The sequence below is a fragment of the Siniperca chuatsi genome, linkage group LG8, assembly GCF_020085105.1.
Source record: "Siniperca chuatsi isolate FFG_IHB_CAS linkage group LG8, ASM2008510v1, whole genome shotgun sequence".
NCBI classification, from domain to species: domain Eukaryota; kingdom Metazoa; phylum Chordata; class Actinopteri; order Centrarchiformes; family Sinipercidae; genus Siniperca; species Siniperca chuatsi.
In genome coordinates, this window is record NC_058049.1 from 20,744,742 (window position 1) to 20,771,795 (window position 27,054).

Below are 27,054 nucleotides of genomic sequence, written 5' to 3' on the forward strand. Positions count from 1 at the left end.
GACCTGTGGAATTAGTCTTGGCCAGTTCTCCTCTATTATTAGTCGACCGCCTGTCAGCTGTTTGGAGATGATGTTTTCAGTCAAAAAAGAAAAGTCACCCCCCCCATCTTTCTTGACCTTTCATATGTTGAGTGAACCAAACTTTATGTTTGGTGATCGTGTCACAGAAATCCGAAATATTTTAAAATAAGAAAATGACAACTGACAAAGTCACAGACAAGAGGTAACTTTAATTCAACATTGTGAGAGTCCAAAAGTTATCTTACAGCTCAATTTTCATCAAAAACAATAACAATCTATACAGTAGAATTTTTTTTCTTCCCTTATATCATAGAGCTGTTCAGTGTATTTGCAGTCAAAGACAAAACAGAGGAAAAAATAGACACCAGCTATTTGGTTTGCATCTTTTTTTGTTGTTTGTTACCTAAATACAAAACTTTGTCACTCATTACCAATATTCATAATCAGGATGGAACTTTGCTTACAAAGAAGCCATTGTATGACAACAGACCTCTGTAGTTCATTTGAAACAGATATGGTGAGGCCCCCCCACCCCGGCCCCAACCAGCACAGGCACACAAGTGCCTGAAAAACACTCGTCTGTCAGCAGGCGCCTCTGTTAAAACGGTCCTTTCTACGCACTTAACAAAACCAGGCTCTAGAAAAGAAAGCAGAGAGAAAAGCCCTATTCTCTGTCCAGCAACAGCTTGAAGACACACGGCAGACACAAAGAGAAGACTACAGAAATGGCTGAGGGGCCAAGGAGCTCCCTTTCATGCTTCCTCACTTGTTCTTGTTCTGTTTAGCTTATAATGAAGCTATATTGTCCAAAGGCTCATACAGGGAGAGAAGGACTGGGGGATCGGCTGTCAAATACTGAAGTCAGATCTACGACTCCATGTGTGAGATTAAAATTGTGCTGTGACAGTGTTTATCTTCACTGTGCGCCCCTTTGTACTACAATTAAAACAGCTCTGTGTTGTCACACTGTTGTGATCCTGTGGTTAATGAGAAATATTACCACCATGCAGTTGAAATTATTTCATTAATCGGAAAAAAGCTACATAATCTCTAAAAAAAAAGAGACAGAAGTGTCTCTGTGAGCACTAAAATGCAATGAGCACAGCTGAGACAGGCCTCTCAACGTCAACTGTCCTTCAAAGCGTGCCACTGCTGTAGTATTATAGTACATCGGGGTGTGTGTGTGATTGTTGAATTATGGCTCTTTGTATTCTAGTCTGGCTTCACCACCAAACACAGTGGGTTTGTGCTTTGTCCCCAAGTTCCCATGAATTCCTCTGTGGCAATAGACAATTGTGGTGAGGGTAGAAAACTGTACACGTGATTGAATGAAGAATGGGTTTGCATTGTTAAGGCATCTAGACTGCTGGTAAAGATTACAGTGACAGAAAAAATAAAGAGTATATAGATACAGTATGTAAGCAAGCATAAATAACATAGGAAAAGAAAGAACAGGGGGGAAAAAGAGGAACTCAAAGAAAGAAAAACACAGAGCAATTTCTTAGTTCTCTTGGTTTCCACGCACAAAAAAGGAAGTGTCACTCAAGAGAAGAACCCATGCATATTATCAGTTCAAGAACAGTATCAATCTGAAAGCCTCAAAGAGTTCAAACAAAAAGATATAGATTTACAGTATATATTAATGTGTGTATATATTCTTAAAAAATCTACTTCAACCAAATACTCTGAATAAGATGCTACTTTTTTGCCATACAATAAACATTTTCATAAGGAAAAAAACTTAATTTTTTTATTAACTTACAAATAATACAAAAATAGACAATGGCATGTTTTTGAATCAACAAATAAAAGCATGGTATACCAATGCAAAACAATCAACATACAAAACAAAAAAGATTAAAAAAAGTCACATTTAAATATTGAGAGACAACAGTAAATAATGAAACAAAATATTGTGAAATATGTTCACTTACTGTATTAAACTTACACAACACAACTAAACGAGGGTGAGAGGCAATGTACAAATACAAGGGATAAATACATTATTTATAGGATATTTTACAGGAATCCCCTTTTTGTATCCAAATCCATGTTTCTCATGTTTAGCAGATGAGATATTGACAACACACAGTAAATCTATCTTCTGTACTGAGAAGCTGCCTTAAGACATTTAATGTTTACATTTCAAACTATAGCTATCGCAAAAAGAAAAGAAATGTCAAATGAAAAATTCAACTTTTTTATATACAAAAATATATCACATATATCACGCATTTATTCTAATTTGATATTTGCTAGACTCCTTCAGTACAGTGCAGGCTGGACGCACACATCCTCTGGCTTTTCAAGTCTTCACTAGAATCTCCAACAAAATGTCAATTTTGGCTAAATCATCACCTTTCCTTCACATGACAAGCAGAAAAGCATATTGCAAACAGCTCAATCCTCACAGTTTTATTAAAATTTCAACAAACACACCAAACGAAGAAAAAAAAAGAAAGGCATGTTTTCCGATGTTGAATTAGCATAGGGTGATTTTGTCATACCACTTTTAGATTTATGGGATAATTAGCAGCAAAAATTGAGGGTTGATTTTGTTCTTTTCTGTATTTCTTTGCTTTTTTTGTGTTGTTGACCTTAGTTCCATTTGGCCAGTGTGTTGTTATGTGGTTTTAGCAAGCAGGCTGAGCTAAGGAAAGCATCTTCTATTGTGACAGAGGTTACGTAAACTTCACGGCCAAACCAACACTTCACTGTTGTTTGTGCGAGTTACGGATTGCGTGGGGCCTCCAGTAATCAAACCCAAACCATACAGGCATGAACATAAAGATAAATAAATGCTCTTTTCATGAGGTCAGTGTCACACTGTGGGTAAACTATCAGTCTCTATACACTCCATCCAACGCGGTGTCAGAGAAGCTACACTAATTCAACCAAGAGGGAAATAACATCACAAAGGTTCGTATTGTCCCTCTTTTCTCCTCCCCTATCCCTCCAGATGACATCCAAATGGAAAGGCCTGAGTTTAACAGAGTCCTGCGTCTTATCTTGACTTCCTTCAGTTCAGCTCCGGAGCATAACAGAGACTCGCCAGACTCTGCTACTGTGTCTTTTCCTTTCAACATTCCCAAATCTCCAGCTATCCCAGATCCTCTACATGGGTGGAACGATCATCCCAGGAATCGCTGTTTTGTGGGAAAAGAGGGGGAGGAAGATGGTGGGGGGGTAAAGATAGGAAGAAAGAGAGAGAGAGAGAGGTCAGTCATGTGATTGCTGGGTTTCATCTGTCATCGCAACAGTCACATAACAGAAATGTGCTCCAGCATCTGGCGAACAAAGACGACTCTCCCTCATTATCTCTTCATTCCGAGGCCCCAAAATCAAAACATTTTTTGCCGCTGTGCCGCTAACTTGGCGCGCACTGACAACATCATTCAACTTTTCACAGGCTTTCTGAATAGCTTCACGCAAGAGCTGCCACTGTTAATTGTTAGCAGTTACATTGTGTAATCATGGCGCATAATTCAAACAGCGCAGTGACGTGGGATGACGAGGTGATGAAATTATGCTCAACACTTGAACATGGAAAGGGAATCCATGAGCCTTTCATAGGGTGCTTTATTCACATTTTTACCTTCTTATATCATGCTCTGCTTTCCACTAGCTCCCACATCTTCATCTCCTCACTCCCACATCCCCCTCACCCCATTCCCTTCCCACAATTTTTACACAGAAGCCATTGTGGGAGGAATTTTTCATATAACATATTGGCTCCCGATTGATTCCCCTCTCTCTTCAATCCACTAATTCCCTGGTTATTTCCTAAGTGTCTCTGGCTCTGTGTGTGTGTGCATGTGTGTGTGTCAGTGTCATCAGCGCACAGTGGCCACTGGCCTTTGGGTCACCATGGTCAGCGCTCATCAACGCCGACAGAGGAAGTGAGGAAGTGCTTAGCTTGGGGCTCTGATAAAGATTCCCATCCATCATTTCTCTCTCTCAGGATCTCAACACCATACAACATCCTGCCTAGACGAACAGACCCCGCGCTGCATTCGATGGAAATGAGAGAACAGAATGACCCGTGGTGGCATAACCCCCCACACACACACACACACACACACACACTGGAGTGCAGGCAGGAAGCAGGAAGTGAAAACAGGAAATGGAACACATATGGTGTGGCATGCTGTCTCTCTGACAAGTCAAGAGTGACAAATAAAAACAGAAAAGAGAAGGAAGGGTAGGCCAGGATGAGCTGGTGGTGCAAATGAGCTGTGTGGGATAGTGTGGCATAGAAAGAAACAAAGAAGTGAAAGACAGGGATAACGTACTTCAGGAGAAGGCCAGGCCCTGCAGAGAGTTGGCTGATGAGTACTTGCTAGAGTCCACAAAAGACTGATCTACAGTGAGGAAGGAGAGTGGAGGGGTTCAAGGAGGGTAGAAAAAGGAAAAACAGGGAGTGAAGATGAGGAAGAAAAGGAAAATTGGAGGAAGAAGTGGGAGTAAAAGTGAGCAATTTTTATTATAAGAAGGTGAAGAAGAGCAGGATCAAAGAGGTATAGACAATAACGTTATCTTGGGAAGTATACTTTTTCTATATAAATACACATAAAAACAGTAGCTCCAAATTCATTAGATACCATGTATATAAATGCTAGGTGGCTACCTGTTTAGCAACTTACCATGCAGGCTGTTATTAGTGCTGGTGCACGTGGGTGGAGGGGAGTTCTGGGGTCGCACTACAGGGGCAAAGGCGCTCTTCTGCTTGACGGCGGCGGACACCATGTTGGCTGGAGAGAAGGAGAAGATGCCGGAGGAGCTGCTGCAGTTGGAGGGCAGGCTGGTCGACGAGGCCATGGTGGGGCTTGACGGGACGACTGAGAGAAGAGAGACGGGTAGGAAAGGGGGGGTTAAGGGGGTCATAGGGAGCACGTCAGGGAAGAATGACAGGGAGGAAAGATGAAGACGGAAAGTGGAGAGACGAGGTTAGAGACAGGGCCGAGGGCAGAGGACGGGTAGACGGGACGAACAGAAAGGGACTGGTCAATGGATGATGGCAGGAGGGATAATATTTTGGACTCAGATCAACTCAGACTCAGGCTCAGACTTTTTTTTTGTAGTTAAGCAATCACCTGGCAATTAGATATTCCATAGCTAAGACAAAAATGTGTTTAGTTGGAAACTTGCACCAAAAACAGCCCAAAGCATTTTCTTCCTCTGATCGGTGTGTTTTGATGACTCATCCTGTTGCTCAAAGGGTGCAACGGCTTGATAAACAACTCCTCGCTATCTTGGGGTGCTGTACACGTAAAAAAAAAATTCCGGGGAAACTTACAAACAAGACTCTCCCAGATCACCTTTTTTCCCCACATATAATCATGCAAGAGATTTCAATGAAAAGCCAGAGCAAGTGGTTTCAATAAAATCCAACACATGGGCGGATAACAAAGGCTTGACAATTATCACTCCTTCTTTGTGTTTTTGTTGTCGTGTTACCATCTCCTTAAACATGGTTTAATCGGTTGTTGGTCATATGTCCAGCCTTCTAACCAGTGTCATAATCTAAAGTCTAAAGGCCCGGTTACACCAGAAAGTGACACAATGAAATTCATCCGCAGGGCTAGTTGGTGAGCTAGCCAGCTAATTGCTAACATGCTAACCGGCGGGAACATGAACGGGACAATAAGTTCATAGTTCAGTTTTTTCTTGTGAGTTATATGTACCATTGACTCCTGTCTCACAACTGTCTGTAAACCATGTCTTTGTTGTGGAGAAGTTTGAATAAAACTTGATTGTGATAAACAGCTATGATAGCTTCCTCCATTTTGGATTATCCGGCTATCTGCTCCCTCAAAGGTCAGCACTGTCAAGAGGGCTTGCTATTGGTCAATGCCGCATATTCGTGGGTCAAAGTTCACCACTAGTTGAACTCCAACAATGATTCCACTGGAATAGAGTGATTTCTCTACGACATTTTGCTGTTTTAAATGCTGGTGTAACCAGGCCTTAAAGCCTTAAATTTGTGAAATTCTCAGCCTTAGGTCCACATCATCAGTAGAGCTCTGGATTAAATTTTGTACACATAAGACAGCAATAAACAGTATTTTGAAAAAATATTTGGGTTTATATAAGATAGCTGCTGGCTGGATTTGGTGTCGCTACAAGTTGCAGCTTGCTGTAGGTCACAATCGTGAGACTCATCCACAGACAAAAATGACCAGAAGGTTATCTTCACAACCCAAATCCTGTCTCCCTCTGACATCATCACATCCATCCACTTCTCCTGGGTTTGTCTTTTGTCTGCTAATACACTAAGAGCATTTTCCCCCTCAGTGATTTTACAATCAACCCGAGTCGTATTTCACCTGCCCTCTGATATCTGCTTCTGCCTTTATTGTTGTTATTATCCAACACTTAGCTTTTATGGCTCTTCCTGACAAATCCTTGCAATAAAGTCATAATCCATTTATGAAGGGGCCTAACTAATCAATTAATGAAAATTGGACCTACAAAGGCAGGCCGAGGGGCCATTGATTGAAAGTGTCTGTGTGGGGCCGATGAGCCTGTTAAAATACTTGTTAACACCCAGGAATCAAAGCGCTGAAATGGAATTGCTTCTCTAGCAATTAGTTTATTGATTTAATCAAGGGTCTTTAATGTAGAGGGTGAAAGTGTGTGTGTGAGCAGAGGTGGTGGGGTGTGTGCGTCGGGGGGGGGGTACTAGGTGATCTGCTCCCCTGGCCAATAAAGTGGGGATTTGCGTTTGACTCTGTTCTTAAAGAAACAGATGAGCCAGCTGAACTGCATGACTTTCTCCTTGTGTGTCACTTTTTATTTCCATCTCCCGTTCACAGTTCCTGTCAAATACTTATTCTTACATCATCAAAAGGCTCAGATTGCAATGTTTTCACTTTCCATGCCTTGATTTTGTCAGCCTCTCTTGACTTCAGATCTAGGATGTGGTGTATTTACTCACTAGCATAGGGAGAGTTGCCTGCAGATCCATTGAGGAAGTTGGGCGAGGTGCCCAAGGTTGCCATGCCAGAGTTAGCATAGCCATTCATGCTAGTGGAGACAGAGCTGTAGCTATTCTGCTGGGGAGTGGAGCTGGGGACATAACCATGGGGGGACACACTGCTTGTACTCCTACTGAAACCTATGGACAGGGAAAGAGAAGGAGATGGAGAGAGAATAGGTGTTAGGGGTATAGCAGATGGCAGACAAAACAAAACGAGAAAGCCTACATGCAATGCTGCCAAATACTCTTTCCCTTACACGGTTTACACGGCTAATGAACATAGCCATATAAACCAAAATAAATTTTTGAAAAATCTTAGCCAGCATATGGCAGAGCGAGAAAGCAATGAACAAAGTGGAGGAAGAATGATATGAGAGAGAACTAGCTGCAATCCAACCACTGAAACAAGAGGCCTTTAACCTTACTGGCTCCTCTCCAAAATTAGATATATTGATAAGGCAATTAACACTAAAAGGCCTCTGCAGCTCTCGTGTAATTTATAAAGAATGAAGCCACTATTTCTGACAGGACCCTTTTCTCCTTTATGCTTTACAGGGGCAGTGAACAGAAAGAGGACAAGATGGAAAGAAGACTATAAATATAAGACGGTGTAGTCCCTCATTCGTCCAGGAGTGTTCTATCGTAGAAAAGGTTTCGGCTCCCATCCGGAAGTCATTCTCAATTGAGAACGTCTTGATTCTGAAAACAGTGTCCAGATGACTACGACTGAAACCTTTTCTACTATAAATATACATCTCAGGTCCGACGCGCTGACACTGGAGAAAAAAAGAACGGCTGGAATTGAACATCAGGAATGTCTGCTCTCTAGTGTAACAAGGGCTGCACTTCTCTACTGTAGTAGTTGCCTTCTTGATAATTAGGCCCCACCTATTCCCCATCCTCATCTGTTATGAGTTGCAAACTGTAAGCGAGAAGTCACGCAGCTGATATCTGTGGTTTTCTCCACATCTGAACATGTTTCCAGATGAAGATGAAGGACAGAGGAAGCTCATTGAAAGTATTGAGACATATCCACACGCTGGTCCATCCACTCTCCTCTCCTTCCCCTGATACATGTGATGAATCACCGCTGACTGCACCCACATCTCTCTCTGTCAGACAGGGGCCAACCCCAGTCTAATATACACACCCCTAGGACCCACTCATATTTCTCCATCGTACTTCATCCATGGCTCTCTTTTTCTCCATTCTTCACTCTCTCACTTTCGTTCTTTCCTCATCTCGAGTTTTCCCTGTTTCTTACTGTCGCCTCCCCTCCTTCCCCTCCTCTTCCTCCTGTCCTCCTTTCTCAGAATCTTCCTTATTTGCTCCATGCTCTTAAATCACCCTCTCTGTATTTCCCACATGAAGAATAAAATGTCCCTATTGCACTACTCATCTTTACTATCCATCCCTCTTTCAACAAAAAGAGAAAAAGAAATACATCACCGCCACATTTCCCATGATAATAGACTTTAATTGTTTCCTGTTGAGTTCGCTCACCCTGATTGGCTGTTTGTGCCACCTCTGACCCAGTGAAGGAATTTACGGCCATCATGCCAGCATGGACGGAGCCGCTGCCAAGACTGGCTAGCTGGTTGTGCCCTCGTGGCACTGTTGTGTAGAGGGCCTCTGCGATATCCGCTGCTCGTTTCAGAATCATCTCCTGACAATGAGGAAGAAAGAAAGAACTGTGGTCAGCAACAGAGGCAGGAGAGAAGAGAAGAGAAGAGAAAATATGCCCTTGATGCAGGCTTTATGGTCTCACAAGAATGCTAGATCTCCACTTGAGATACTGCGCATGTAAACCTAGTAGGCTGAGTGGTTTTTATCAGTGGTCACTGGGAGTGGTGGAATTGGTTCCAGTAAATGGAGGAAAGTCTCATTAACAGACTCATCAAATCTTTAGCCAGCCTCTTCCTCTCTTCCTCCCTGCTTCATGTTTCCATTCTCTTCTCCTCCTCCTCTTCATCTGCTTCTGTACTCTTCCTATTCTCCTCTCCTCCCTCTACATTTAGTTTTCATTGTACTTCTCCTCCTTTCCTCAACATACGAGCTGATAAAAGCGCTAACTTATTCCCATGTGTGTGCTTGTGGGTCCCAGATCTTGCATGAAGACAGCAGCGAAGACACCGCCTTTGATGCTGCCAGTGGTCCGAACCACAAACATGATTTCATCTAAGAAAAGATATTGATGTTTGTGTGTGTGAGTGTTTACCTGGTTATTGTGAGGCATCCCGTACAAAGCCTCTACCAGGTCTGCTGCTCTCTTTAAGATCACCTCCTACAATCAAGCGCAGAAAGAGGAAGGGGATTGATCATGAGTGTGACGGCTCAAAGAGTTCAGTCACTTTTATTACATTTCACGTCTTACATTATGCTGTGAATGCAGAACAGAGCGTGCAAGAGAGGAAGGAGGCAGACAGAGGAAGGCAGAGGAAGAGAAATGGGCCTGTCCCGGCACTTTGTTACTAGCTGGGCAGTTTGGGAGAGCAGAGGTAAGATACTGTTATCTGTGAATAAAACATGAGCCTATATCTCTTTATCAGTCAACCATCTTCTACGTCTTCTCCTCCCCACTGTCACCGCCGGATCATGAATCTACCGCACATGATCTCACATCAATCTCATTTAACACAACATATCATTAAGTTGACGGCTATACAACTCCCCTCTTCAGCTGGGACACACCCGTCTCCTGCCCTGTATTAGCCCTGGTAATGATCCAAGTGAATAGCCCTGCATCCACTTTGTGTGATAAATGTAGAACATCATTGCTCAGGTGAAATGTGGAATTTCCCACATCAAACATTTATCCTTCTGTAGTGTTGCCGTTTCTCTGCGCTCATTTTCTACCGCTTACCCTCCTTTCTCTCCTCTCTGTCTCTATTCTTTTCCCTCCCTGAGTGTATGAGTGTGTGACTCCAGGCAGTCATTATATGTGTGTGTGTGTGTGTGATGTAGACACCTACAGCCCTACGAAACCCTTTTTAAAAGTTAATGTGCCGGGGCCAGGATATATGCTGGAGGCGCGACAACCAGAAAATTGCAGCCCCCTCCCCTCCAACCTTCCCTTCGTTTCTTTCTCTCCCTCCTTCTCTTCCACTCGCGCACACACACGCTGTACGCTATACCCTCCTGAGTGTATCCCTCGCTGTGAACAAGCCCTGGAGCATGTGTGCTCTCTGTTCCGTGACACACCGCCTTTCAATCAGACCTCATATCACACACACACACACACACACACAGACGCACACGCAGCTACGCACATGTGGAGGCTGTCGAGCACACCCAGGACATGACGAGAGGGTCAGCAAAGCAATAAAGATTGTAGAGCGCTGTCCGAGGTGCTAAATTCACTCAATAATGGGAGCGCTGCCTCTGTGTTAACCTCCCATTACTAGCACTATCTGGGGGAGGCAGAGAGGGAGACAGGGGGAGGAAGGGGAGAGACAGAAAGAGGGGAGACCAGAGAGGAGGCCTGCTCGGGTTGATTGAGAGATGTAGAGGCCCTAGGAAGGTAAGTGGTTCTTTAGTATGTATGCACCGCTCCTCGCTTCCTTCTCTCTGCTTTTCCTCGACTCCCCATGCCTCCCAGGGATTACTAGATAGGTAGATGGATGGATGACGGGAGGGAGGGGAGGAGGAGGAGGAGGAAGAAGAAAGGGAGGAGGAGGGAAAATGAGGGAATTGTGAGGCATCAGGACACAAACAGATCCGCAGCTGGAGTGCAACGGTGTTCAGGGAGGACACGTGAAACCTTAGTCACTTCATCTAAAAAATGTTTTTTTGCCTCTCTCTGCACCGTCTGTGAGTCTCATAGCCTTTCAGCTCTTTCTCTTTAGGACCTGTACTGTCTGCCTGTGCATCTCTAATCTCCTCCTCCTCTCTTCACCTGCATCTCCAAACTACTTTCTCTTGTCTTTCTCTTCTTCTTCTCTCCCATTCTCCCTATTAATCACTCTCTCGTGGTCCTGTGCCCTGTCTGTACCGATCAGTCTCTCGTTAGCAAAGGGATCTGTCCAGTAGCTAAACGCGATTAGGCAGCGCTCCAGAGTCGTTCTGATAAACAGATAAATGTGGTTAGCGCCGTGCTGCCTCCCTAGCTCTGCTGCTGTAAGCGGAGACCATTTCCTGGGCGCAGGGTCTCTTCCCGTAAAGTCAGGCCCACAGAGACGTCAACAGGAAGGGGAACCTGATCCAGAGCAGAGCCTGGCCCCGTCTGGCAGGGCGGTCACTCATTAGCCGGCCCCAGACCCACAGCTACACCACAGCCTTAGCTAAACACCCTGCAGTCTGGCTGTGCCTGAGCTACCCAGCACTCCTTCCTCACTCTGACTGCCTGACTATTAGCCACAGCACAGTATGGGGGCTGTTTTCAGCTGGACACTGGATCATTACCACAACACACAGAGATAGAACAGGCATTGGCAGATATCCTGCTTGTTTCCCTGCTCAGTGTGTGTATGTGTGTGTGTGTGTGTGTGTGTGTGTGTGGGTTCATTAAGAATTCCCTCGAAAAAGGTGCCACTAGAATGGAATACATTATTTTCCCAATCAATTTAATTTCGATTAAAAATTGACTGAAGAACAACCACAAAGAGGCTTTGCCAAGGTAGCCGTGAATGGACATTTGTAGCCCAAGAAATTGCCAGTGTATGCCCCTCTCTCTCATGATTGAGGCCAACAGTTGAGAGAAGTGTGGTCAACAAACTGTTATTACCTCAATAAAGGCACAAATCAATAGAGCTGAAATGAACAACCGGGCCTGCCAGCTACCGCTGTTCATTTAGAAGAGAAAGAGACACCGCAGAGCGAGGGAGGAAGAGGAGGAGAAGAAAAGAGATGGATGGATATAAAGATATTTAGAGAGATACAGGGGGTTGATAGGCTAAAGACCAGAACTAACCAGGACAAGTCTTGTATCCACCAGACATGACACACAGCGAGGACAAGTGATTTTTCTATCTTCCTTCTGCATCTACCTGGGCTCTCCATCTCTGCCTCATGGTGACTTCCCTCCACTGACTGTGTATGTGTGCGCATGTACAGGCACAGAGAAGTGTGTATGTGCATTTCTATGTGTGTGTGTATGTGTGTGTGTGTGCCGGTTTGTGTATGTGTGTGTGTGTGCTGGAAGTAATAAAGTCCACCCGGGGTTGACTTCGATCCACTGACCCAGCAGGAGGTAAGACTGGACAGCTATGATGGATCACCTAACCTGCTTCTGCCTCTCTCTTCCTCTCTCCCCTCAACCTCCTTTCCTCCCTCTCTCCCTCTTTTCCTCCCTCCATCTATCCCTTTCCTCTCCCACTTTGCCAGTCTAAATGACCTTATACTCAGTAGAAGGATGAATAGAGTTGCTTGTGTGTTCGCTACGCAAATAAAGTGTTTGTTTGAGCAGAAAATGACATATGATAAAATGTTTATGTGCATACTGCATAGTGTCATGTATAGCCTACTGTCTATAGCACACAGTCATTCCTCTGTGTGTGAGGTCATGCTGCTCTTGTGCCATATATATCCATATATGCTATGAAACTCTAGATGTTGTCAATACTTGTCTGTACCAGTGTTACCAAGACAAATTCCTATAAAATAATTGCAATCAGCATGACCGCAGACACATGAGAGAAGTGGAGGCACCGTACCTTGGGTAATCTCTCTTGGTCTCCGGGGTGTCTGGGGATGACCTTCTGTAACCTCTGGAAGCCGTAGTCTATGGTTGGCTCATTCAGCGCTAAGCACAAACAGAGAGAAGGAAAAAAAAGTTTAATGCTTGATTCTTAATAATGAAAACACCTACTGTTCAAAAGCAACTGAGAGATACAGCAGGAGAAACGAGTGATTCTCTCCCACGGTAGAAATGACTGAATTAAGCACGGTTTTACATGAATATTTCAACATTAAACTAAACACACTGAAAATGTGGGTGTTCTCTATTAAGTCTGGTGTGTGTCTTTGTTTGCCTGTGATGTAATGAATCTCTCTTTGTCGCCGGCTTTGGTGGTTAATAAAAAGACTGTCAGGAATCAGGCAGAGTGTATGTGCGTTTGTGTGCATGCGCGTGTGTGAGTGTGTGTGTGTGTGTGTGTGTGTCCTGTGGTCTTGCGTTGATCAGCGACTAATATAAGCAATTACAGAGCCTGGTTCCAATATAACAAAGGCTTGATCGCTCCGGGGAACAAGCTAAACACACACACACACACACACACACACACACACACACACACACACTCACACACACACATAGAGACAGTCGCATACACTCAAACGCACACACACACACACACACACACACACACACACACACACAGAGTCAGATCATCCAGGCAGCAGGGAGAAAGCACTCTCTAGGCATGCTGTGGTCGTGCTACGGTAATTGAATATGAGAAGATTTACCATGAATATTTAAACATTAGAATAAATACAATGAAGATCTGAGGGTTATACTACAAACACTTCAGAGGAGGATTGTTGGATAAGTGCTCTCTCCACATAATTCATTCCTAATGTACTCTCTCTCTCTCTATCTCTCTCTGTCTTTTACCCTCCCCCTGTGTCTCTTTGTGGGTTGCCTGGGGAGTCATTGCACCTACATGGATAACAATGTTGACTACTTTTCTGGGCTACAGCCTATAAGATGCTGCTTCTGTACAGAGTTTGACCATGTGTGTATTTGTACTTGTATGTGTGTAAAAAGTGAAAGAGAAGGAGCCATTATGCGTGAGGATTGCCTGTATGTGTCTGTGCTGTCCGTCTGTTTCCCCTGTGGGTCGCAGCTTGGACGTTTCCTGAGGGCTGATGCCCTGCTTGCCTTACATCTGAGCAGCCAGGCTGACTAGGCGGCCCCCAGAAAAAGGCCCCTAGAGGCTATCAGTACAAGCTGTCCTGCTGGACCTCTAGTGACTTGACCATGGCTCCTCCTGAACCGCTCGACTCAAACACACAAACCAAAAGAGAGCAAAGGAGCAGGAATCGGTGATGTTCTGTTTTGGCAACACAAACGTATTTGGACAGCTCTCCCAGCGGACCGTTCCAGTAATCCATAAGAGTGAAAGAAAGGAAAGGTGAATAGCTAGAAGCAAAGACAGTACAGAGAAAAAAAAGTAGGAGTAGAGATGCCAGAGGCAGGCTCAACTTCTGAAGAATGACACACATTACAGGCCAGCTGGTCCACTGATAAAATAAGCCAAAACAATGAGATGATCACATGCAACAAATAAAGTATGAATTATTTCTGAGGACAAATATTTGACATTACTTCCCTATTCTCTGATCTCTCTAAAGCCTTAAGGAGGATTTGCCCTGGATTAGGCCTGCAGTCTGAGGAGGGGATTGTTCCGACAACATCCTCTCTTACGACTCAAAGGCTTTTGTTTTTATGATGAATTTTTTATCAGTTCTCCACAATGCGCCAAATGAGCCTCGAGTGAACAATAGCATAAAAACCCTAAGACATACAGAGATACCCCCTATTACAAATAAAGAGACAATTTTGGTAATTGAGAGAGGAAGTGATATTGTCTCTGCTCGTTTTCAAGGACCATAAACCAGAAGAGGAGTATGTGGGGGACAACGCGCACCACTAACTACCTGGCTGTGTCTCTTTGGGGATTATCTTGGCGTTATATGCTCTTATATCTATGCTCAATATCTCACATTTCACAACAGGAATTAGTACTGGAAGACGAAAAAAAAATCTCTCCAACCTCGAAAGAGGAGTGGTGTGCTGGTACACTCCAGGATTCAAAGCACACTCTCCTATACAGGTATATTTATAATCCTTAGCTGTCGCTCTCCAGAAGAGCAAATCAAAGCCAGTAAAACATAACTGCCATAAATAAATGAATAGATGAGCAACAGCCCTGGACTGGAGGGATTCACCTAGCAATCACCCACATCAGATCAGATCAATGCTCATGGAAATTTCATGAAGCCTAGAATCCACACCGCTTCATATTTCACTATAATAACCTACAGAGCCGCAGGGGGAGTGTGTGTGAAGGGGTAAGGGGGTTGGAGAAGGAGGAGAGGAGGCTAGGGTGGAGGGGTGTTGGAGGTATGAGCTTTAGGGGAGGAATAAATGCCGGGGTTGGGGCACAAAGAGTAGCGGGTGTGGGGGATGAGGGATAATTGAGAGGTCAGTACGGTGGAGTTGTCCACACAAGAGAAGGAGGAGGAGAGATGGAGTGAGGAGGGGAAACTACAGTAAGCGTCTAGTAGCCCTGTCTCCTTCTCCTCCTGTGTCACAACACTGTGTGTGCGTGTGTGTGTGTGTGTGTGTGTGTGTGTGTGGGGGGGGGGGTACTTGCAGGGTTAGGTAATTGGCTCTGAGGCTTGATGTTAACACCTTAACAGGCCCTCAGACAGTGGGTAAGGAGCTGATCATATCACAAACCGTCTGTTTCTCTCTCTTTCTCACTCTCTACTCCTTCGTCTCTCCTCTCCCTCCTCATGTCCCTCTCTCCCTCCCCTCCCCTCCCCTCTGCAGTCTCCAGTGCTCAGGTGTGATCTCATAAGCGCTGCCTTGCGATCGATGCCGCCAGTGGCAGGGGGTTCAATAGCCCTGAATTATGGCTTCATTTCTCCCCCCCCTCACACAGATGAGAGCTGCCCCCCGCCCCATCACCACCACCACCACACACACACACACATGCATATATACAACACCCCCACCGACTACTCACAATCCAGATCAATACCTTACAATCTAATTTTTATCCATTTTTCCATAAACCCAGAGATTGCGTTTATTTGCAGAATCCGACAAGCTAAATAAAGCATCGCTTGAACATGTCAGGGAGACTAATGCATGGCTGGAAATTCATACACAGAAAACAGATGAGTAGAGCTTTTTATTCCTAAAGGAAGGGAGAGGCTGAGGCTGAGAGAGGAGGAGAGGATGGAGGGTGGGCGCTAAGATATTCTACAAATCAATTGAGGTGTGGATGCTACTACAACCTAAGCTCTAATTATCTGTTGCAAAAAGTGCATGTCGACAGTTAACAATACCTGACAGCACGGATCCTCACCAGGAGAATGCAAATTCTGAAAATCTGGAGGAAAAGTGTGCACTAGAATTAAGATATAAGAAAACATAAGAAATCATTCCCCTGGTGAACGCCGCTCATTTCAGCAGGGTATAAAATAATCTACGTTCGAAATTCATTTACATCATCATCATGGACCAGATGCTGCTGTAATAAGAACGGAGCATGCTAAAGAGGGAAGACAAGCCACATGGTGCAGAAAATTAATCTCAATCTCAAATAGAGGTGTGAATTTGCTCACTGTTAAGACTGTGCGCAGTAAATGTGAATGTGTGCAGGTATCTCAGCCCCGTCTCCAGCTGGAGACCAGCCGTTTTAATCAACAGCAGGCCTCCACCCAAGCTCAATAAAAGACAGCATTCACAAATAGGAGCAAGACAAGTAATTGACCAGCTCGTGGTTGCATCCCACTTTTATTGCCAGATGACTACATGCTGCATTTGTGTGTCGGTGATGTATGCATGTGCTCATGCATGAATGTAAGTGTATCACATGTGCATAATAATGTAGAATATATCTGTAAGTCTATGTTAACTTTGTTTCTTTAGAAAAATAGGCAATAGATTTTTTGACTGAGTCTCTGGCAAATTAAACCAACATCATGACATCAACACAATCTGCATCCGATATATTACTAATTTGAAGTATTCAGGCCCCATCTGAGTAAAACCATCTTCAGTGTGTGTGTGACAAGCAGATTTCATCACTATGTGGAACAGCTTAAATTAGGGCTAAAATAAATCGAAATTTTACAGAGCATGTTCATGCTAACAACAATTACTGTGGCATCATCTGTGTTTCACTCCAGTGTCTGTAGTGTATAAAATGACAGACAACTGACAGTCCTTCCTCCACTCCTAAAACTAATTTGGAGCACAGAGGCAGGCAGAGACAGACGGAGAGAAATGTCAGCAGCATCCCGGCTGGTTTAAATTCTGTTCTTGATTTTTGTCTTTTCCCTCGCTGTTCGCGGCAACTGAGTGATGTTTCCCACACACCTAATCTGCACTCAGCGCTGAAAAACTACCCCTAATGTTTGTGCGTGTGTGCGGATGCGTGTTGGTGCGCATGGTGCAGGCCTTAATGTGAGCCAGCAGAGCCTTTTAATATCAGCAGAAGCTGTAGAGGAAGCACTAAGCAGACAAGGCTGCATACTGAGGAGGGAGGGATTGCCTTTTGAACGACAAGGGTGATTCATCAACTCCCCCAATCTATGGCCAGTAACCCTGCGTCACACACACACACACACACGGGACATAGTGGCAGAGAGTATTATCACTCTATATTGCATGGAGAAAAGAAAAGGCAGAGCTTCTCTGATGAATGTTACAAAGACAGCAATCCAGTAAAAGGTGATACACAACCAAACATGGAGATGCATTTATACAGGGCAGAGGGGTGGGGGGTGGGGTGGGGTGGGGGGCAATGACCTGATAATGAGAGAGAGAGAGAGAGAGAGAGAGAGAGAGAGAGAGAGAGAGGGAGAGAGAGAGAGAGATTAGGGAGAGCTCTCAGCCCCAGAGGTGGGTAAAGCAGAGGGCAGAGAGAGGAACAGAAGGGGGATAAGGGGATAAAAAGACAGAGGAAGAGCAGTGAATGAAAAAAAAACATTCTTTTATTCTTATCAGTGGAGAGCTTAATTGCCTTTGATGAGTCTAATTGGAGCTTTCTGAAGTCTAATGGCAGGGGAGTCCTCAGAGACAGCAGAGGACACATTACTGTAATAGCTTCTTGCCGAATCTCCTCTGCACCAAAAGTCCCCTGCTTGTCTCCTCTGTCCTGAACTACAGCTGAAATTTTCCCATTCAGCGACGGGCAGTTGTGGATTATCAGTGATCACAGAGAGAAGGGGTGGGGGGGTGTAAACCTATAGACGGGTTATATGTGTGTGTATGTGTTGGTTATGTTTGCAGTAGCAGTAACAGCAATATTGGGTATGTGGTGACTTAATTAGGTCTGTGAGCTGCTCGCTTTCCTCTCCTCAGCTGAAGTTGATTAGCAATGCCAGCTGTCCCCAATGTAATTCAGTGTGCGCATGTGTGTGTGACCGTGCGTGCACAAGTAATATATGAGTATATGCATGTCTGCGAGTGTGGGGCTGTGTTGTTGCGTTGTGTGTGTGTATGCGCTAGCTGCCAGCTGCCACGCAGTGCTGCCAATCCTCCATGATTAGTACCCACTGGCAACTGGGCTCAAACTGGTGCCAAACAGACCCAGGAGGGAAACATGGCCCATGGTAATCCTCCATCCCTCTCACCCATCCTTCCCTTTCTCATCCACCACTCTCCACTCTCATCAATAGCTTTTCTGCTCCAAATACTCGCTGTTCTCTGCAGAATGTGAGCAGGTTCTTCCTCGCTGGGAGAACATAAAATACTAAAAAAAAAAAAAAAGGGCTGATAAAGGAGCTGTGGGAGAGGTACAAATACCCGCTGAGGGTACAGAGTAGTGGCTGAAGTGAAGTGTGTGAGGAGTAGAACTGGGATCTATGCCTCGACACGGTTGACTGTGTCACTGTGAAGGCGCCAGCGCTTGGCAAGCAGCATCACAGTGTGTGTGTTCAGCTCCCAGTGGATGACCTCTTGCAACCTCTCACCTGTTGAGATTCTTCTATGTGCCTCCATAGAAGCCAAGAGGTAGAGAGAGAGAGGAGAGAGAGAGAGGGGATGAATTCATTCAAAGAAGCAAGTTTTAAATAAGTGAATGTGACAAGGGGAAAGAGTGGAGGGCTGGGAAGAGATAGGGCATTTATGCATACGGTTCCCACATGTCTGGCACATTAAAACGCTGTGCACAAACACACACACACACCTACACACACTTATATACACACAGCTCTATGGGTTTGGCAGAGTGCGGGCTGTTGGACAACTCTGGCATGGCAAAGGCTCCCCACCCATCTGCCCTCTGTCTTAGTAATGCAATTACGTTCAATGTGCATGTGTGTGCTTGGAGTACATTCACACATACGTTCAAACAAACACAGGCAGCCTATCGCAGCCTTTTCCTGTAAGTACACAAACACAGAGTCATAATTATGACCCATGGACATGGATTCTGTCCATGCACAGTAATTAGGACACATACAAGATGCAGAAAATGCATGCTGGTGATATGACGCACACGCTCTCTCGCAATTGCGATTTTGTCAAATGTTGGCAATTCTAGCCGGGGCTTACAGCCTAAGTCTATCAGTGGTTGAGATTACAGACAGATTTATGTGATTCACAAACTCCCTGGGGACCTGTGGCCTCACATTGGTTAATCACCGCTTCACATTCACTCTCTCTGCCGCTCTTTTCACCGCATGGCTATAACTCTGTGCTGATACGCTCTGATGTAACACTCCAGCTATTCATGCCCCTGCACTCACCGTCAAAAATCACACTCTCCTTGTGGACCTCTTCCTTTGTGAATCATGCCTTCGACAGGGTTAAATCTCTATAATCCCACTAATCAAAAGGTTAAACCTCCCCCCTGACCTTCACCTGCTTCATAAAAGAGGACAAACACTTTTTCTCCTCTGATCAGTATGCTTTTTCACTGAATTATTGAGTCATGTAATTGAATTTTAAATTGTTTAGCATGCACATTTTTTTTCCAGAAACAGTGTAGAAAAAATATAAATGGTACCAGGTTACTTTTAGAAAATATTGCAAATATACACTCCTAATAAAACTTAAAGTCACTATGTGATTATAGCTTTTTTCCACATTCCTCTAAAGGCAAGTTGTTGTTTGTAGAAAATAAGAGAATCTGGGAAAAAACTGCATGAGAAAAGCCAGCAGATAGGTAGATTGGGGCTTCATTATTTCCTTAGATTGCAGTGTAAGTGTCATTAGTAAGTGCGTAGGTAGTACCTGTGTAGATGAAGCGACCAGGTGTGCCTTTGCAGAACTGTTTGGATTTGTAGGACAGCGTGACCTCCACCACCCCGGGGATGTGTCTGGGTGGAGTTTGCACTCGAATGGCATGGGGGGTGATCAGCTATGAAGAGGCAGAGAGGACAGAAAGATTAATGCATTGAAACTTCATATCTAAACAAATGCTCAGGGGACTATTCTCGGCTCGCCTCAGACCTTTCCTTTGCAGCTTTTGACTTTCTTTCTTTGTATAATCAGCCTGAAAATGATGTGTTAGCGCTAAAGCCCTCAGGTGGCCTCCTAGCCTGAGGCAATGTCACTGTGAGGCTTAGGATGGTTATCAGTGCTGACATGGACTCAGTAAGTGGGGTTCAAAAGCAGTTATCTGTTTATGAATAAAACACACCTTCCTCTGCATACATCTATTACACAGTATAAGTAAATGTATAATATGCTCGTCTCTGCTGCCCCTGTCTCTGTGTCTGTCAGCTGAGGATGTCTAGCTGCAGTTAGCCACATTAAAGTACCACTGTGTCTTTAACAGGCTCACTTAGTGTGGTTGATGAGCCTGCTCACCATGTATGTCTGTGTGTGTACGCTGAAGGGTCTTTGAAGGAAAACGGTAACAAGACAAAACACAGATGAGACCTCACTGAGTGCTCGTTTCCTGCACACCATAGTGAACTAGCACTCAAAGCTAGCAGCGCTCAAAAGCTATCAATGCTGCTGCCAGTGCCTCGTGTATGTGCACGTGTGTGTGTGTGTGTGTGCTGTTCTAACTGTCCCTTTCATTGCTCACTTAGCTACGCTTTCATTCTACCATTGTCTGGCCCCACTCACCTCTCAGCGAGATAATATAAGAGCTTTTTATAGAATTATTCCTTTACTAAAGAGAAAGCTGTTTAGCTGCGCTGCTCACTGACCTTCAATTTCACACATACACTACATTTACATTTTAGTCATGTGGCAGATGCTCCTTACAAAGAGATTCATACTGTACGGTGTGCACATATTCCAAGAAGGCAGATACTAACATAATAAAAGACAGGAAGGAAGCTGAAAAGAGACAGGAACAAAATAAGAACTGCTACAGAGAGAACTGAGAAAGCAGGCTGTTCAGATTGTGAAATATTTTTGACATGGGTTTACAGTAGGGCTGCAATTAATTGTCATTATTATTTAATTTATTATTTTTTTAGTTACCTGATTCAATTTTCTAGCCTATAAAATGTTTTAAAAATGATAATAATAAAACCTATTGATGAAAATCTTCACAACTGAGAAGTTGATATATTTCTGTTACACAAATTATGTATATATCTCGTGACTTGTTTTTTCCCCACATGAAATATTGAATACTTTCACCTCGTAACACCACTCATGCCCACTCCAAGGCCATAACAAGGGGTCGCAAACAGACATTGCCTCATTTTAAATGGGCCCCAAGCCAAAAAGGTTGGGAACCACTAGTTTATAGTAGAAAAGCTTCTGTTTAATATTTTGTGTTCAGGATCAAGCGTCAACCTCCGGGTCTGAAAAGTAAAGCCAATGCAGAAGTGCCTTAAACCTGCATTCTTTCTAATGGCCAGCAGGGGGCGACTCCACTAGTTGCAAAAAGAAGTCAGATTGTATAAAAGTCTATGAGAAAATGTCCCTTCTTCTCACTTGATTTATTACCTCAGTAAACACTTTCTTAATGAGTTTATGGTCTCGATCTCTAGTCTTCTTCAATACAGCATGATGTTCATTTTGTAAATTATGGTACACGTTTAGAGTAAAATAAATGATAAAGCAGGGTATGCTTTAGGGCGTGGCTATGTTGTGATTGAAAAGTCACTACCATGGCGACCTGTCAATCAGGATAGAGGCGTATCCACTGCACTGTGCGCATTTAACTAGCCGTGAACTTGTTTTTGGGTGCTGTCAGTGTTTTCGTCTAAGAACTTTGACCCTTTCACATTGTGTTTTCGGTCCATTAAAGTTAATTGTAACATTTTGGTCGCCTAAAAATATCTTGTTCAGCGTTTGGTTGTACTAAAAGACACTCTAGGAGTCGGCTGTTAATTTTTTTCGTTAAGTACATTTTGTTTTAAGCTTGCCAAATTAGTATCCCAATTAATATCACAGTTAACGTGAATTACAGATGCACCTTGCTAACCTAGCTAACGCCAGCGTCAACTGATAACTTAGCATTTGCTCATCCAATTACAGTCACTTCCGGTCACTGGTTGCAAAAAACCAAGATTGCGACGGCCAAAATGCCAATCTTGAGGCTTCAAACGGTCGTGTTTAGATGGTAACCCTAGATTTGCGAAACTCTCGTGAGATTTGTACACGTTGTTTCTTCATTGTGCACATTCCTAAACCTAACCAAGTAGTTTTGTTGCCTAAACCTAAATCTTGCAAGAGTTTCTGAATATCCAGGGTTACCAACTAGACAGGACCCTTCAGAACAGTAGTCCACAAACCAATGGGTGACATCATGGTGACTACATCCACTTATTTTATACAGTCTATGGTCAGGATGCACACATATGCACATGTGCACACACACACACACACACACACACACACACACACACACACACACACACACACACGTTCTTTCAGTTGACTAGATGGTGACTCACCTCACTCCAGACCAGCATGGTTCCAAAGATGACCTGCAGGCCGTCGAAGAAGTTGTCCCCGATGATGATGACAGTAGCGCCCCCTGTGGTCCAGCCTTCACTGGGGCTGATGGCTTTGATGCTGGGGGTTGCTGCAAGATTCACAGACAAAATAGATTAGATGTTAACTAATCCAGTGACAGCCCATAAAGATCTTTGCTACTGGCACCATGTACAGTCCCTTCTTCTTCTTTCCATCTCTCTCTCACACACACACACACACACACACACACACACACACACACACACACACACATCAACTCTCTCCTCTCTCCCAGGGGTCAGGGGCGAGCGAGGAATACTAATCAGAGTGATTATATGCACCCCGTTATTAAACATCACCCCTGCCCTGTGTGTGAGGGCAGCAGCGGTGTGCTTGTTTTATGACACGTGGCAAAGCGTGCAGGCGTGTAAATGTCAGGTGTGCTGAGTGTCTGATCAAAGGCCATGCGACCGGGGAGCAGAGCCCTCTGAATACAGCGCCTTCATTAACCAAACACTTAGCTCTTGCTCAGCTGTCTGTTTCATATATCTGTGTAGCTATCTCAGTGCCTGGCCACTGAGCACATGACCACAAGGGGTCATTTCAACTCCTGCTTGGACATTTGTAATGTGTTTTGTAAACTTACAATGTTTTCTCTTAAAGCATATTCTTCATGTCTTATCGGACAAAGTACTTGGAATAACAACAATAAACCACATTTTCAATAACTGGTAGATTTTCAATGTGCTTTTTGACCTTATCTGTTGGTATTATGGACTTGGAGATTACTGGATGTGATTGAAGAAAAGAACAGCATTGGGAAAATACATGTTTATACAAGCTAAATCTCCTCTCCTTAACAGATATGCAGCTTGTCAGACATGCTGTAAATCTGTAAAGCGGCATAATCCACTTTAGACTAGGCTGACTTTTTTTCCTGCAGCCTAGCCTTTGCTCTTTGCCTGAATCCCTGTTCTGTTGATCCTCCCCAACAAGCTGGAATGATATTTAGCCCCCTGATACGCCTGCAGAGATCAACGTTCACCAAGCAGCAATCTGTGGCCGTAATCACGGCCTAAGATGCCGCCTTTTCACAGCCGCTGATATTATGTGCGCTCCATGTGCATGTGTGGATGTGTGTGTTTGTGTGTGTGTGTGGATTAACCAGATGGTGGAACGTGAATCCATGTGATAGGATTATACTTTGGGGTGTTCCTCTGTGCCATCTGTTCAACTCTATGCGCTGCTCATCTATTACCGCCTGAAATGGGCCCCCAAAGTTGTGTATCCTGCATACAAACTCAACACACACTCGAAACAAAAAGAAGCCACTGTCTTCTTTCTTATCATTTCATCTTTTCTTTATAGTCTCATGCACTTTTACCCCTTCCTGTCATCGCGCCTACGTCTCTCCATCTCCCCCTTCTGTCTTGTTCTTTCACTCCTGTTGTTCCTCCTTCCAACCCCCGTTATCAGGAGAATAGAAAATCAGAGAATATCAAATTCCCAAACAAATCTCTCTGACACAGGGAACATCTGTTAGCGTACTGAGTGTACTCTTCGTTCTGTGTAAGATCCAAGTCTCGCTGATGTCTCCAATATGTGAACTTTTCTAATCGTCTGTGAGACCAGTCGCAGGGACAAGTGGTCCAACTTACCTCTGGAGAATAGTCATTAGAAAGACTGAACCACAACATTCAATCTTAATGCAATCTACTGTAGGCCATCATGTAAATCCCTTCTTAGTTTTTTGTCATTATCATCCCTGAGGTTGACTTTCCTCAAAGAAAAAAATATGTTTCTCTTATTCAATGTCTGGGAAATCGAAATGAGAAAATAACTGGATTAGGGACTTGGGAATCAGTGCAGGCTCCTAAATCAATGTGCACGTCATTATGAAGTATTAAAGGTTTGGTGTATGTGTGTGCATGGGCTTTTTAGTGTGTGTATGGGTGTGTTTGAAAACCTGAGGGATGGGGAGTAATGGAGGGCTGGAGGATAAAAGCAGGTCTCCGAGGAAATAAAGCTAGTGTTGGCTTTAAGCAGAACAGACCTCATAAGACACATAGTGCTTATGCGAGGCAGAGTAGAAGGCCCAGAGGCAGAGACCTGAGGGGATCAAGCCACAAGGGAGAGACAAGAGACTTACTAGCTACCACTCTCTCCTCTCTTAGCTCGAGTTAGAAACCCTACAAGAGAGGAAAGTGAGAATCTGGGAGGAAGCAGAAGAGAGATAAGTAAGAAAGCAAGAGAGCAGGTTTGAGAGGGATAGAGCGGCGACAGAAGAGGGGTTGAGTGCTGAGCCAGACAGGGGGGAAGGGGGTGAGAGAGAGAGGGAGGGGAAGGGAGTTGAACAGACAGAAAGTGAGGAAGACAAAGAAAGTGAGGTGAAAGAGCCTGGGTGTTTTGTTCTTGCTTTTAATACCGTGTTCCAGGTAGGACGGTGTTCCTTCCGAGGGGTCCAGTCTTCGAGCTCTGCGCCCGTGTTTGGAGTTGTTGTGCACAAACATGTTGTCAGAGACGGCCAGGACGTGACCCTCCACGCTCACCGTAGTTGACACAACCACCTGAGAAAGGGACAGACAGATGGAAACCATGGAACTACAATAAGCCTACTTTGATATAGACACCTGCAAATTATATATCTAGTAGCATGTATGTTGTTGCACTAAATTATGATTAGCGCAGACATGTCCAATGTTATATTTCATATTTTTCCTAAGCCTCCTAAAGAGTTTTTGATATAGTTTTAAGGGAGTAAATATGTTCCATTGTAGCATTTGTACACAGGAAGTAAAGCACTTGATTTATTTTGCAAACCATAAGTGTTGCATTTCGGCTAGCTTTACTTTCCGTTCTGGACTTTTCCCTGTGAAGGTAACTCTATTTACTTTCCATGTTTTTGCTATATATGTGACGCTGAGTAAATTAAAACCTGCAATAACAGATTTGTGGCCACTTGGGGTCAGCTTGATATGCGAACTTGTTAGCAACCCATTTAGGCATCCAGAAGACACAGGGCAACATTAACGTTCATTTCGAGTTGTGTTTCTGGCCACCTGATGAATGTAAGTCCAATATTCACTCCTCATTCGCTCTGTTTTTGGTCTCCACTGACTCCTGAAGGAAGTATTTGGCTAAATGCTCAACTTTATTCGCCTGCTAGTCGCTAACTTTGACTGCCTGCCGTTTGGTGCTGGGCAAGTAGTGCACAGCTGCCTTTTTAGAGCTTTTTCGCAGAAAACTGCTGCCTGCTGCAGCCATAAACAACTATGAGAGCCGTGAGAGTGAACCAAAATAGTAAATTTGCAGGCCAGAAAATCAAAACAATGAGCTGGAAGATGCTAAAATGCTTTATAGAGCTAAGGTGAAAGAGTTGGGTGATAATTCTCTATGGGTTTATTATGAGCCCCATTCACATTTCACGTAGTCATTTGACCCATTGTTATATAAATATGAATTATAGCTGCTTTAAATAAGTGTAAAGTGAATAAATACATTTTAACATTTTGGAGCGAAAGTGTAATTTATTTTCATGCATACATGTGCTAATTAGAAGTTTGTTGAGGTATGCTTGTGGCAGGGCTGCTGTGTGACCATGTTGACTAATATGGGGCATTTTGTAACTTTGCTCATGGTGTTTCAACTTCAGGGAGGTTATGCTGTTGCCATTGTCTGGTGTTTGCAAAAGAATTGTTGTCCACTATACAACATATACTGTATGCATGCAGACAGTTGCATCTCACCTGAAAACGCCTCATGTCTCGAGGGTTCCCTGCATTCTTCAGGCAGTTCTGGTTGCACTTCAGGAAAAACTTGAGGAAGAACCTGCATATGCAGAGAAAGAGAGACAGAGAGAGAAACAAATGAGCAAGTGAAAGAGCAGCTGTCTGTTGTTGAAAGTATAGCATGAGCTACTTCAACACAACACAAACTACAAATAAAACAGCAGTGGCAGACAATGCTCATACACTATCCCACCCTCAATCCATCGTTGTTTATGACAAAGGCAGTTTTCTATGTAAAAACAGCTCCGGGATATTAAGTAAGATGCTACCTTGTATATCCATCTCCGAGCTGCTGTCACAGCTTGCCATAAACTCACCGGGGCAGACGGACCCCCTCCCCCAGCTGCAGTGCCGTGTGATGGAGGTTATGCTGTAGCTACTATGCAGCACAGTGTTGCCATTCTTGCCTCTCACAATCTCAGTGTGAGAGACCACATCAACAGCACCTGCCATGCATTATTAATAGGCTGAGATGGCAAGTATGGCTACCCACATCAATACTTAATGAGGGATGGAGGGGGGAGGGAGGGTCGAAGGAGTAAAGAGGGGAGTGTTGGGGGGAGGACCGGAGGCCTGAAAAGCAGAAAGGGGACGGATGAGGATTTATTCCCCAGCCCCACCCCAAGGCTTGAAGCCTGACAACTTCTTCTTTAACTGAAACTACAGTACTATACATCTCTCCACTCTCCCTTCTGCAT

The 27,054-nt window shown here is 44.1% G+C and overlaps 1 protein-coding gene across 2 annotated transcripts in view; it reads right to left on the reverse strand.

Annotated features, from left to right (window-relative positions):
• Positions 1-210: 210 nt before the first annotated feature.
• Positions 211-27,054, reverse strand: part of ebf1a (EBF transcription factor 1a) — a 56,594-nt gene continuing 29,750 nt past the window's right edge. Inside the window, exons 8-18 of one of the 2 annotated variants that reach the window (XM_044206386.1) lie at positions 26,315-26,396; positions 24,994-25,135; positions 22,547-22,677; positions 19,914-20,040; positions 12,652-12,740; positions 9,219-9,284; positions 8,504-8,666; positions 6,959-7,138; positions 4,665-4,859; positions 4,314-4,382; positions 211-3,167 (exon numbers count right to left, since the gene is read on the reverse strand). In XM_044206386.1, the coding sequence (XP_044062321.1) occupies positions 4,315-4,382; positions 4,665-4,859; positions 6,959-7,138; positions 8,504-8,666; positions 9,219-9,284; positions 12,652-12,740; positions 19,914-20,040; positions 22,547-22,677; positions 24,994-25,135; positions 26,315-26,396 (1,243 nt within the window). In that variant the 3' untranslated portion in view covers positions 211-3,167; position 4,314. The remainder of the gene's footprint in view (positions 3,168-4,313; positions 4,383-4,664; positions 4,860-6,958; positions 7,139-8,503; positions 8,667-9,218; positions 9,285-12,651; positions 12,741-19,913; positions 20,041-22,546; positions 22,678-24,993; positions 25,136-26,314; positions 26,397-27,054) is intronic. The other variant, XM_044206387.1, reaches the window with a different exon arrangement.